Source organism: Phalacrocorax aristotelis, chromosome 2 (genome assembly GCF_949628215.1).
Source record: "Phalacrocorax aristotelis chromosome 2, bGulAri2.1, whole genome shotgun sequence".
In the NCBI taxonomy this organism is placed as follows: Eukaryota; Metazoa; Chordata; class Aves; order Suliformes; family Phalacrocoracidae; genus Phalacrocorax; species Phalacrocorax aristotelis.
Genome location: NC_134277.1, coordinates 23,086,401 through 23,100,568, shown reverse-complemented (window position 1 = coordinate 23,100,568; position 14,168 = coordinate 23,086,401). Strand labels below are relative to the sequence as shown.

Genomic DNA, 14,168 nt, shown 5'->3' with positions numbered 1-14,168 from the left:
TTCCAAGGGTGTGAAAAAGGTAGCAGAATGCATTTTCTTCTAGCCCACTATCAGCCACTGTCCCCCAACTGTTTAAAGCCATCTAAGCCAATGGCATGCTTTACAGTCCTTAGAAAACTCAGTACCCAGGCTGAAAAAGAGAGACAGAATTTAACTTTTCTGTTGATATTACTTATCCCTCTCTTCATTCCTCAACGCACACCGCTAAACCAAAAATTTAACCCTTAATCCTCATGAAACAAAGCAAATTCAAGTAACACTAGCAGACTCACCTGACCAGGAGCTTGAAAGGCAAATGGCTCTTGGTGAAGCTTTGCAATTAGAAAATATCGCAGCCTAGAATTGGGAATGCCAAGCTGTAAGCAAAATCCACAGGCCTTTAGTCCATGTGATAAATAGAGGTCTATAGTGTCATACAAGTTATCGACCATTATATACAGTGATAGAACTATGCCATACTAATATATTTTGCAACTTCAGAGATAACAGTACTAACTGATAATACCTAACCACTCATACCTTCCATACCTAGGTATTTTCAAGGAAATAAGTAGGAAATTATTCTTTGTACCTCAAGGGTTTTGCTTTCTCTATAAATGAACAGGAATGTAAACAAACTTTTGTGTAAGGCAAGAAGAAAAATGACATGCATCACAACTTCTTAGGACAGGCACTACCTCTTTTCTATAAAAAAAAAGCAAAAAGGTGTCTCCTTGCCTTTTTGAACAAGTAAATATAAGACATCTAACAATGCAGTGAATGCACCAAAACTGGTTTTCAAGCTACCCTCTATCACCTTCTCTCAGATATATACAGTACTCCACCGATTACACTTAGCCTTCCACAATCTGAAATCTCTCTCAACTCTTTCTTCAGTTGCCAGGGAAACATGCCAACAAAGCCCCTCCTCCCACAATGACACAGTCGCATTTTCTGTGCTGGGAAATTCACAGGCATCAGCACTTCTGAAGCAATGAGGCTCCCGCAGGGAAAACCATCTTCCTGGTCATGGTGTGAATTCATGCCTTCTTAAAAAATATCAACTGGTAGGAAAGCAATATGGGACTAGGATATGAACAATAACAGCAGTATGATTATGCCAGTATAGCAATGAGAAAGCAGAAGTCATGCCAGATGGCTTTCTCATTCAGAAGAGTATCTTCAGCTCCGGGCATGACTCTCTTCTAATACAATAGATTATTTTCAAATGTTCTTGGGCTCAGTGCGGTTTGAAATGTTACATAATATTAGAGCAATTTTAGTACTCACACAGGTTGGAGACAATAGAAATTCTTGATATTTAAATCCACAGGTTTCTAGTGTTCGCAGAAGTTCATTTCTGGCAGTGAAAAGAATCAAAAAGCAATTACTCCCTGCATACAACCTTTAGGCCCTTTTTCATCGTAAAAACACTCCCGCGTTATATGCAACACTAAGTACCAAGACATTCAGCACATTCAGTGAAAGAACTGGACAGAGAATTACAGATATGACATCATCCATTTCTGAACTTGATGAGACAACATAAAGTTCAATGTTACCGTAGGCAAAAATGACTACTACAAGTTCACAGGTATCTCACTTCAGTGCAAACACCCCTTCAAGAAATAATCCATCTCTAGGAGAGCACTTACAGTGTGTCAACAAGGAAAATAATCAGAGGGCAAGACATTATTCTTTACTGTGAATTATAAAACAGGAGATTAAACCCACTGCAAATAGCTCACTACCTCCCTCTGTTCACACACATGGCATCAGCTAAGCTTAACAAAAAGGCTAATTCAAGAGATGACAAAAACTGGTGGCTTTGATAAGCTGTTTTAGTATAGTTTTAGTTTATCACTTAAGTGTTTAATAACAGTGAGGTAGAATTGTACTTTATAAAGCAAGAAAAATAACTGAAATTGAAATCTTAAAAAGGCTTGTCCTTTCTAGACTGCACTAGACTGGAACTACAGAAAAACCACAAGCTGTGACCTGTACCTGGCACTGAATGTGACACTACATCCCAAGCGTCATAAGAGCTTGCATTCTGACTGGCGTGTTTTCAAAACTACAGCTTGCTCCGAACACCAGCCAGTAAGGCATAGCCTAGGGAATCACAGGGTCTACACCAGCAGCCTGCACCTCCAGCAGTGTTCAAGTGTTCAGAGGACTGCTAGATGCCTGACCAGTGAGACAGCTGAACATCTCCCAGCTGCCTGCCATATTCATTAAGGAGCACAATACACAGGGTGGCTGCTCTCTTGGTGCTTTAAGGAATGCTATGGAAAGGTCTCCTACTTGAGTCCAGCAAGAAATGAGACGGAAGACCACAACCCCCTGTCTTCTGCTTGGCCCACAAGAGAGGAGAACGCTCCTGCTGTCGTTAGGTAACCTTATTGACAACTTTCCTCTTCCACGTTTCAGAAAAAGATTCTATACAGTCTTCATACTATATCTCTGGACCATTTGATGGCAACCCTGAACCAGTGATAATCTGCTATAAACAACGGTACTGAAGAATTCCCCCTGTGATCTTAACACAAGATACTACAAGCTCCTGCCATGGATAAAAACCCAAAAGCTCAGAGTGCTATACCTGTTGCTAATTTTCTTTGAAAATTAATGTTCACCCTTTCTAAAGGATACAGGATCATCAAATAAAGTCAATGGAGTCAACTTGTTATAACATATTTTATCTGCTTAGAGGAAGAAATAGTTATTTAGCAAGGTCCTTTCACAACCTAGGATTTTCATCCCTAAATTGAAACAGCGTGTTTGACCCACAGCTGCTAGCTGTCCCATCTCACTATTTTGGTAACTTAAATTCTAGGAAATAAAAATCCTGCTTTCCCCTCCTAAAGAAAATGTCCTTTATTAAAACTGAAACCTGCATAAATTAGACTTTACCTCGCAGAAGAGGATTCAAATCCTTTAACATTTTCCAGAAGTAGATATTTTGGAAGCTTCTGGAGTCTAAAAGGGAAAAAAAAATTCAACAAATCAGAGTAACTAAATGTAAACTACATTATATTCATTCACAGCTTTGTTTAGCTACAAGATCAAAATATTTCCACATCATGCTAGCTGTTAAAGTTCAGCATCCTTAAAAAAATGTACACCAACTTTCAAGGTTCTCAGATCAAATCATTCCCAATGAATTAAAAATGTGGACTGCTGGTGATTATAAAAAACAAAAAGCACCTATGTTCAGAGGGACTGCTGTACCCCATGTATGTACTTCTGAAAATGATTACGGCTGTTCATTTCCTAAAGCATAATATTATTCAACAAACTGAGTTTCTAAGTTTGTAATAGGAAAGATAATTGGCAGGGAAGAAAGAAAAAAAAAAAAAAAAAAAAGAGAGATCACTGTTTAGCCCTGGAACAGAAAACTTCTGTTTTAGAGCGCTTAAACCCGAAATCAACATCAAGATGTTACATCAACTTTAGCGAGAACAGATCAGAACCAGTATTCATCAAATTGCTTTAGAAAATACGACATGTTGAGAGCTCAAACTGCAGTCTTAATTTTCTATACTTAACTTTTTCATTTTGATAGGGGGTGGGGGGAAGGAGGCGCCTGAGGTTTAGCAAGATCAGCGCAGTGGTCTGGAAATAGGCTAATTCCAAAACCAGCATATTAAATCTCTGGAGAACGGAACACGCCTGAACTGTGCCAGGGACCATTTTAACGATTTAGAAGCATAGATGATTCAGATTGAAGTCTCTGGGAACATTCTCTGGCACTGATTAATTCTCTAGTAAGGCTACTGTAGACATACTATGTCTGCCACATATTGGTTTCTCAGAAGAGCATATATAAAAACAGGATACTACCACTAGCAGACAGCAGTTCCATGCTTACTGAAGTCAGTAAATGACTTTGTACTTCCACTGGTAGAAATCACAGCAAAACTTTAGCAAGTTCTTAGCTACTTAAAGTACAGGAAGAATTAAAGAACTAAAGCATTTCATAAGAAATTGGAAAATGTACAAGATACTATATCAAATTTAAAAACACTAAAAATAATAGTGGAAAAATAATGCTGAAGTGAAAAAAGCAGCAGCCGCCAAAGTCCCTGCAGAGCGATGGAACATATATCTGTTGGTATGTTTACCCACGCTCAACATCATCAACACCTACTGATGAAACTTATTTTTAAAGTAATGAATCCAGAGCATAGCCTGAAATGCAAGAGCTCATACAGGATCAACAGGTCACAAGACAAGTAATCACTATACAAAGAGTATGTGTTAAGTACTTGGCAGGTATTAACATTACAAATGTGTCTGAAAAAGTAGCACTTTGACATCTTAGCATTAGATTTCCCTGGGTTATGGCTTGGACACAATAAACAGACAGTAACCAGACGGTTTAGGTCAGACTTTGTTTGCTCCCTGGGTGCTCCAAGGATTTTCCAGGTCTTTCCAGATCTTGAAATTGTCCTTTCTGTATCTCAAATATTAGTCTTCCCAGGCTATCTTTGAGCCTCATTTCAGTAACATTTCATTATAAAAGGCTGAACGTGAGGTAGGAACAGCAAGGGACGAGGAATTATTTTATAGTTTCCATAAACTGAATGCATACTGTACTAATTTAGAATGCAAAGTGATAATTCCTCGATTAAGAAGTTCCCTTTTTGGGGCTGAAATACTCCATACTCAATGTCTGGCAAACATGTCCTATCCAGGAAACACACAAACACTATCTCAGTAAAACATAAATCTATTGGAACTGAGAAACTCTGCAGAAGCCACCATCTTGAACATATTACAGGCTGCTTACAGTAGGTACTGCCTTAAGAAACAACCTGCCCAAGGGAGATAAGGGACATCATCAGGGTCTCATGGGGTGTTGAGATAAAGTGCTACAGCCAAGCCCAGCTCCTTTGCATCATCATGACGAAAAGCCTATGTCCTGCGGTGGCTAAAGCTTTGGTTTTGAGACGGAAAAGCCTCTGCCCTTTATCCAGCTAAGGCCACAGCAACCAGGAAGCAACATTTCCACATTAATACACAACAGTGTCTCAAAAGCAGCCAGCCTCTTAACTGTGTCTCAGTTTAACGGAAATGAATACTGAAGTCAGGATTCCCTTAAGGATAAGGAAGGTACTATTATTCTGACAAATTATTAACTTACACACTATTTGCTAGTTTTAATTTATCATCTTGAAAGGTCATTCTGGAAGACTGAGTTACATTCCTTCTTCCAGAAAAAACATCCTTTGCACTTTTGGAAACCCATGTTATCTCCCTGTTTTTGTGCTTCTTCCAGCAGCAGAGTAATAATAATCTTTCTTTTTACCTATTAATTGCCTAACTTACTAGGCTACAGAATCTATTCTGTGTTGTTTTGAGTTCTCTGCCACAGATTTCTTAGGTGATCCCAGCCAAGCCACTCGGCCCATCTGTGTTCTCTATCTGTTGATGCCAAGGGCAAAGAGGTGGTCACATTTAATGTTGCTGGTTGCAAAAAAGTTGTTTGTGGAGGAAGAATGAAGACCCTTTTCTCCCAGTGGTAACAGTAGTTTGAAAGAAAGCCTGTTGTTGGTACCAGTTTCCTACTATGCAGACAGCATTCTTTAAAAAAAAAGCCAGACCTTTCTTCATCCTCCTCCAATTCTGAGAGCAAGCTTAACCAACAAAGGAATATATAGAGAGCAGCTGTCTTAGTCTCCAGCAGAAGCAGGACTGCCAGGTAAGTGCCCCGTGGACTGTAACTGATGCAAATTCTCAGGCTCATGACAATTGGTGCCCAATGGGCATCTCAATCCAGAAGCAGAGATTGCTGCTACATAATCTCCCCAAGCAACTGCTTGCTTCAGTCCCCCAGGAAGTGTTTTTACAGTGCTATACATCTCTTCCCAAAAAAAACCCTATAAGTGTTCTTTGCAGCTGATTTTTAACACTCTCAGTAAGAACAATTTAGGTCAGCAAAAACCACTTTGGATTTACTGTTTCAAAATTTAATGCATAAATAATACAAATAATTATGGCTATTTTATTAGGAACTGGGTCTGATCAGTCAAAAATTACAGATGAACACAAAGACAAGGGCATTGTTCAGACAGTGCAGTGCTATTCAAATTTTTTAGTATTACTACTTAAAACGAGATTGTACTACAAATGAAAAATACACAGGCTGCCCCAAGGTATCTAGAAGCAGCACCAAAAAGACAGAATAGACACTTTAAGAAAGAATGGAAGGGGACAGAAGACGTACTGTATTGTGCACTCAATAACATATTTAAACAAACTCTTTCAAACGTTACCTATTCAAAAAGGTGACTAAATGTTGAATCAAAGCTTTATCAACCCGATATTTCAAACAATTTTTCATGTTTCCACGATGTCCCGTAGCAAACTATTATATTACCTACTCCTGCTTCTAAATAAAGTCAGTGCAAGTTTGATGTTGAACTGACAATAACTAACTCAATTTGTTTCATTTATGATATAGCTACAGTTTAAACAGACACACAATAAAAAAGAAAACCAAACAATGAAAGCATATACAGTAACTATGAAATGATAGTGGCATTAATAAAATACAAGTATTTATGTTACATGTGATCACATGAAACCAAACAAGTAATACAACACAATACTAGTAGAATCCCTGTAAAACATTATTGATTACTTGTCTATCTGCAATATAAAACACCTACTTAGTTAATTAAAAGGCTTAAGAACTGAGGTAGAAGGTCATTTATACCTTGGGAGAATATCAAGAATATAGAGAAAGCTTTTTGTCCGTGGATCAGATACATCACCTTGCAGGCCAATTCTACGAAAGAATGAAGAAACACCTGTGTGTTACTTGGAGCAGACTGACATTTCACTTAAAGTTTTCTACAGAATCCTGAGACTTTTTGCCTTGAATTTCAGAAAAGGATTCTGCAAAAAGCGTTGTGTACAGACATGAGGACCTGCTCTCAAAGGCAGTGTCCTAAGAAATGCTCGAAGGAATTAAAGTCTGCCCTGGAACCCATCAGCTTGCAGCAAGGTTAAAATTGAAGCATTCAGTAATGAAACCCACTCCCCAGTCTGCAAGGCATTTAGCATTCTGGTCTTGTGCAGCAAATCACTTGAACCTACTTGGCTCTGGAAGACCAAAAAAAGAAAAAACAACACCCACTGAAGCTCCTGGAAATATCCAGCTATTTTATATTGAATGTATTAAATTATTTCTATGAATTAAAGCCTCAGTGCTCACCATTTTGCAAAAATGAGCCCCATATGAAAACTGGACAGCTCATGTAGGTTATAATGATTCCAGGCCTGTGTTGCTCTAATTTATACTTAGCTCTCAAAGAATAAAGCTTCGGTAGAAAAGCTTTAGTATGTCTCTAAATTAATTAGTCATAAAAGGATTTTTTGTTTTCACGGTATTATAAAAGCAAAAAATTTGAAGGAATGATTCCTGTATACATCATAGGTTTGCACAAATACATGTTTATAGACCAGCACCACTCTGGAGGGATTTCTTTTTAATCTTAGAGTATTCACTGAGATATACTTCCTCACACAAGCAGTTTCATCACCATCACCAGAATTTTTCATAGTTATTACTTTGCATTAGTACAGTTACTAGAATACTACCTCCACTGGTCACTGCTGTCAAACTATACGAATTTGGAAGTGATGTCAGTAAATTCAGTTCTTGATTAGCAAGATATTTCTCTATACCATCCACAAAATAATTTCAAAGCCACTATCCTCCCAACCTTGGCTAAAATAGAAATATTCTTGAGAATAAACTACTTGTGTGCATGAGTTATTTTCAAAGTAGAAATAAAAACAGATTAGACTGTTAGGCAGAAATGAGAAATTCCAATCCTCCTTCTGGAGTTGCCCTGAGGAAAGGTTATACCCATATCTAAAAGGAAGGAAACACTCCAAAACAGCAAAATCTTTAAATTTCACTGTTAGAGGAACAATACAGTACACAAAACAGGTGCTGTAAGAAGCTTAATTTCAACTGAATTAAAATATACATTACAAGAAACATGATCAAGAGTTAAGATTTAAATTGCTGCATTTCTTCCACATCAGTAAATCTCATGGTGATGAGGGCTACAATATTGTTGCTTAGGAAGGGAAAGATACACAGGTGAACCACACATAGCATCACTCTTGAAAACATTTCTCCTTTAACAGTATGTATTGCAACAACCGCACTTTTCTCCAAAGCGTGCCACAACTACCTTGTAAATGGCTGACAGGGAGGACTCATCAAAATCATATCAAAAGATAATCTGTCAAATTCTTTCAGTGTTATGCCCTGAAAAAGTTAAAAAATAGAAGAATTGAGTGTTGTAAACCGTATGAAACTCTCGAGTCATCTTTCAGATCAAACTACCCCTTACTTCCACTATATGCTTCATATAGCAAAAAACTATCTAATCTCCCATTTGACATATTAATTTCATTCTTTTCTATCTTGGCAAACCATAAAAAGCAAATATACATTTGGTTGCTCTGAACAGGAATCAAAACCACTAATGATCTTAGCATCTATACATAATCTTGAGGTTTTTAACTATTCATTCCTTCAGAGAAGGTGTAGCGGTTCTTTCAGTAGATCACATCAAAACACCAACTATTTATTTCCTTCAAAGCATCATTATTCAGATTGAAGTCTTTGTACATAGAAAAACTAACAGATCCAAAACAGGTGAAAAAATATTATATCTTCTCAAAAGACAAAATATCTGAACAGGAAAGTAGCTCAAGTGTTACAATGGACATTTTTGCAAGTCCAAACTGTGAGTCTTAACTTTTAGGCGCTCAGTACCAATGCATCCTGTAAAGTTACCTCATTTTAGTTTTTGCCAAGTAAAAATCCCTAAAATATATCGTATGGCTGGAAGCTCTACTCTGCAAAAATATTTCTGTTCAGAGAAGAAAGAATTAGGTCTGTGGCATGAAATAATTACACAGGTAGAAGTTCCTCTAGACTAATTTTAAGCAACACTAAAGGGCAACACACTAAGGGGCAAAGAAGAGAAGATAAGGATAATGATCAAGTAACTATGAGCTAGACAAAGAAATCACCACCTTATGTATTTTGAGGGATATCTATATAGCAAATGTAATGTAACTGCCCACAGAAAGTAAACAAAAGCTATTTTTTTCCATTAAATTTGAAGATGGGTCTTACTGACCATAATCTACATGTTTATATTTTCCCATATAAAACTCTGAACTATCATTTAGCCTGTTATTATTGAGTGCTGAATAAGCACCTAACCTTTAGCCACCTATTTAAGTCTTACTTAAGCTGGTATCTTAGAACAAATTCATTATCTTTTACTGTCATGTTGTAAAACTGTAAAAGAAGATTAGAAAGTATACAGTATTTTCTAACTAAAGCCAGGCAAAACCACATGCCTAGTTTGCCCCTCAATTATTAAAACAGAAGCCAATTTTACCTAGTTGTTCTTCAAATAATTTGGAAAAAGGACAGAATTCCTAAAACATCTGATCTGTTGAGCCCACAAAAAAAACACAAGACTGTCCCATCTATTTTTTGTGTGTTTTACTGAACTCAACTATAACTACAAAGGCATGCCTCCAAGTACCTTAATTCAATTCTTTCAAAATACATTAAAATACTTTTTAATCTAAAAATATTATTTTTTTCATTCCTTTATTGTTGGCAAGCATTCTTCTTGACGTTCACGTAAGCCTTCTTGATGAAACAGTCAAGACTTTTCAGGAAAAGACTGCAGTGTGAGTATCCCTCTAACTTCAACAAGCAATCACAGCACAAGAGATCAAAGTTATTGTGAAACTGCTATATTCATAACAACATAAATGAAATCTTTTTGTTTCTCTTATTAGTAACAAGAATAGTGAAGACAACTTACATCTACAAATGCCAGTCTAGAGTAAAAAAGACATTCATTACTCACCTCAATTGTCTTTGCCCATAATGGTGTGCTGGGAAAGTTATGCTTATAAACTTCATTGGCAAGAGTGTTCACATCAATAGCAGCAACAACTTCTGCAGATGTGCAGCTCTCTAAAATTAAAAAAAGAATTTGGAAACTGTAGCTTCTCTTTACTGCTCTTGGAAAAAATGCATTTGTTTGGTTGCATTACAGCTACACTGAAAAATAAAAGGGAGATTACGTGATCCAACTCAGCTGTGTGAAAAATATACCATGTATCTAATCATACAGCCAATGCTTCCCCTCCTTATATATCCAAAAATGGAAGCTAACTGCTCACTTCTTAATTTGTACATACAGTCACACACACTCCAAACAGGCGCATCTCTACAACGTTCCCACCTGCACTCAGTTGGTCTCTGTGGCCACCAAGTTCCTTAGCTACAGGAACACAGCCTAAGTCAACCTGCCGAGCTCCCCTGCCAGTGCCTGAGACTCACCAGCCACTGACAACTTACAGAAACTAAATGTGTTATTTTAGATGTATACTACTTCTCATTGTGAAAAAATGGCACCAATAAATATGTTTCAGGTATGTCTACTCTTGCAATAGGACTTTAATAAGTTGCCTGAAATATATTTGTGCTTATATTCCAATAAAACCTTGGACCTTGAACCCAGCAGCTGCCTGCTTTGCATTCAAGGTCCCCAAAACACCAAACACTTTCAAGGACAACATTTGGCAGCTCCTCTTCGCTTGTTATCAAAGGAAGTAATTCTGGACACTTAGAGGTGTTATGGAAAAGAAGAGAGCACAGTGTAACAAAACTACTGACAGTTAACAACCTGAAAGGAAAACACACTAAGAAGAATGTAAGTAAGAAATGGTTAATTCAGAGTAATGCAATAATAGATTCTACAGAAGCTAAATACATAAAAAGAACAGTGTTTGATCTACTGCTCATCATGTCACACTATTTGTTATTACTAACCACAATACCTTCACTGAGGCTTTTTACCCAGGAAGATAGGCTGTGGTCACTGTTACAGCCGCAGGCAGAACACAGTGACTGCCTGATAGACAAGACCAGTTTCAACCACCAGGAAATCTACACTACAATCACCACTACAAAGCCCCAGATGAAACACAAGTGATTTAAAAAAAAAATTTGTAAGGCAAATAGCCACATGCCTTTGAGTAGTCTCACAACATGCTCAGGTAACACATTAACAAATGACCTTAAGTGACATCTTATGAATTTACTGCTAGTCAGCTAATTATTTACCGTTTGAGAGTATGAAAAACCAACTATGACCACCCCAGTGGATTTAATTTTGAGTGATGCAGTTATCACCCATCTACTATCTTTCAGGTTTTCAAGGCCATCTTAATCAAAACAAAGATGAAAGAGAAATCCAGGTATTCAGAAGATTGTAGCAGACAGTTTAACAAAGACCAAACTGGTCCTCCAGGGTTTACTTGGTGCAATAGAAGGTAAAAAGAATAGGAGTTTCACAAGAAAAATATTTACAGACAGCTGCTCATTAAGGGTCAACATACAAATCATTATTTGCAGTTACTGTCTTGACATTCTGACCATAAATGGTAACTGAAGTACTAAATACAGGTGTATCCACGAGGACAACAGAATGAGTACACCTTAGATTACAGAACAGGTATGTTAACACTGACATCTAGCGTGAAAAGAACACCACCTTAGCAGGCTGACTGTCTCAACTTACAAGCATATTCAAGAACCAACACTTTCATCTTCCTTAAAGCTGTAACACCTAAATAATGGGAACAGACTTCAAGTACTGTTTAAGAGACTGCTTTTCTCATTTATTCTTTCCGTTCTTAAAACAGGTTGTCCTGAGAAGCTAATCCTTGCTGTGTGTTCCATGCACTCGAGAGAAAAAAAAAAAATAATTCAAGACCCTCAAATTATTATCTAAATTAACATATAGTTTTAAAATGACAGTTCGAAAGGTAGGCAGTGTGCTTTCTCTCTCAACTCATGATTCAGACGCTCATCCTTTTAACGAATGTCAATCCAATCTCTCCCTGCATACATACAGGAAAAAAGAAGTACTGGGGATTTACATCAAGGGACTTCACAGATCCAAATGCCTGGAAATACTGAAAGACAGCACATAGCTAATAGTAATTTACTGAATCCCCTTGCAATACAATGTTCAGTCTAAACCAGGGATGTTAACCTGCATGAAAAAGGGTCGGGAACTTTTCCTGAATTATTCTACCCAACACCCTCTCTTCCTAAATTCAGACACCTGATAATTTTTTCAAACCTTTTCCTTTTCACTCAAAAGCTGTGGCTCATTTGGGAGTTCCTGTTACAGAACAGACTCCCTCTAAAATCCGATTAAGCATATTTGTGTGGAAAAACCCTGGAAATGCATGAAGGATCTCAAACAGACAAGCAGATCTCACACATCCAACCTTACAAAGAAAAGCGTGTGTAAATTTCAAACAATACAAAAATGAAACATTTTTAAAGAACTTCTACTGAAATTTAAATAACTTTGGAGTACCACAGTTTTACATCATTCTGCTATAGCATTTATATTTATTACTTGAAAGTGACTGGAGGAACATATCATTAAAAAGACTGAAAGCAGAATGTAAAAAACAAAAAACCCAAAAAAAACCCCACCCAAATCAAGACTGCGTTTAACTATCCCCACTGACAAAAAGCACAAAAGCAACTCAGGAATATGAAAAGACCCCTGAACTTCTGACTTAGTGAGATGTCAAATCAACTCCACAAAATTTATAGCATAACTTCAATACAGAAACAGACACAGCTCTGGAGACTTTTTTTTTTTTTTTTATCAAACAAGTACATCCAATTTTCAAGACAGAGCCACATAGGAGAATTACAACTATGCAGAAAATAATTTTATGCAGACAAAAGAAAAAATAATACACATTTTCTAAGTCAAACTAAGTAGCTCGAGTACTTAATTTGCAACATTCCTCAACACCACAGTTTTTGAACCAAGACTTTGCATTTCTGAAAGAGATGTTGAAGCTCAAAAGGAAGCCACAGACATGATGGGGAAGTTACTGAGGGAGGAGTTATGGCTTATTTTTAGGCTCTTATTTTCCCTCTTGGCTGAAAGCAAGTGAACTCAAATTTGTATCATCCTACTAGGAAAGTACTGATTTTGCACCTGAGTCTTAAAACTGCTATAATCCACATAGCAGAAACTCTGTTACTTCAATTGCCTAAAGAGGCAGCAATTAAACTATCAGTCCCAATGCTATATTTTGTTGTATGCACAGTGCTTACAAGCCATTTCAGCTATGTAGTAGTCACTGGAGTGAAAGGGACACTGCTGTAATGATTGGAAGGTGCAACATTTGAAACAAAGGAAGACGAGTGCACTAGCTTCTGATCTGGAAAAACAAACCCAAAGGGTGTCATCCTCAAACCCCGAAAATAAAATTTCTGACCTTACAATATCTGTCCTTTTCCTCTTCAGAATCGATTCCTTTGTCATGTGTTTCTAGCAGACCTTAAAATTAACATAGATCTGTTTATATTCACCACTGTACTTTTGTAATAGAATCATCAATGTCAGCAGAGCACATTAAATCCACAGTGTTAAACCAAGGGCAGAGCCTGGCAGATCTCAACAAATTGGAAAATCAGAGCCAGAACAATTATCTATTCTAACAGGTATATGGAAACAGATGGGAAAGGGAAGATTAGTCACATATTTTGTCAATCCTGTTTCCTTTTAAAACAGACAGCAATTATTTCATTTCTGAGTTGTCACCTTTTGGCTGAAATGATTAGGCTGAACTGCCCATGGCTACAGTCAACACAACTATCAGTAAACTTGATACTGCAGGAAGCATCCTGCAGGATACTTAACTTTTTTTCACTGCTCTATTCGTACAGGATTCGTTCGCATTCAGCCATGTAAACTATGTACATTTACATTATCACATCTGGCACCATCCTGTGCTACAAAAGGCTATATTTTAGAGAAACATTACAGCAAAATGAATTTAGGTGTAAAAAGTTGCTCAAACTGGCAATATTTTTGTTTTTCATTGTGCTGAATCCTAAAGCTGCTTGCCAGTTTTGTCTCCTTTGCCTCTCCTCCTGAGATAGCTACGCTCAGTGTAATTACACACACCAGTTTATTCTGCGCAATTCACAGAAATAATGAAATAAAATGAATAAACCGAGATGACAGAGAACAAGAGACTCAAATTCTTAGTCTGTAAAATCGAAATATAGTAATTGCAGAGGA

General features: G+C 37.2%; 1 protein-coding gene and 1 long non-coding RNA gene across 9 annotated transcripts in view; one reads left to right on the top strand and one right to left on the bottom strand.

Annotated features, from left to right (window-relative positions):
* Window positions 1–14,168, bottom strand: part of TRDMT1 (tRNA aspartic acid methyltransferase 1) — a 77,981-nt gene that overhangs the window by 13,608 nt on the left and 50,205 nt on the right. For 4 of the 8 annotated variants that reach the window (XM_075082721.1, XM_075082723.1, XM_075082719.1 and 1 more), the window contains exons 2-6: window positions 9,903–10,012; window positions 6,701–6,772; window positions 2,893–2,958; window positions 1,270–1,339; window positions 273–356 (exon numbers count right to left, since the gene is read on the bottom strand). In XM_075082721.1, the coding sequence (XP_074938822.1) occupies window positions 273–356; window positions 1,270–1,339; window positions 2,893–2,958; window positions 6,701–6,772; window positions 9,903–9,958 (348 nt within the window). In that variant the 5' untranslated portion in view covers window positions 9,959–10,012. Of the gene's footprint in view, window positions 1–272; window positions 357–1,269; window positions 1,340–2,892; window positions 2,959–6,700; window positions 6,773–8,192; window positions 8,270–9,902; window positions 10,013–13,359; window positions 13,404–14,168 lie in introns of those variants that run through there. The other 4 variants (XM_075082726.1, XM_075082718.1, XM_075082725.1 and 1 more) reach the window with 2 other exon arrangements.
* Window positions 4,877–13,364, top strand: LOC142052515 (uncharacterized). The gene is made up of 3 exons (XR_012658863.1): window positions 4,877–5,683; window positions 9,652–9,720; window positions 11,749–13,364. It is a non-coding gene; the product is annotated as an uncharacterized LOC142052515 (long non-coding RNA).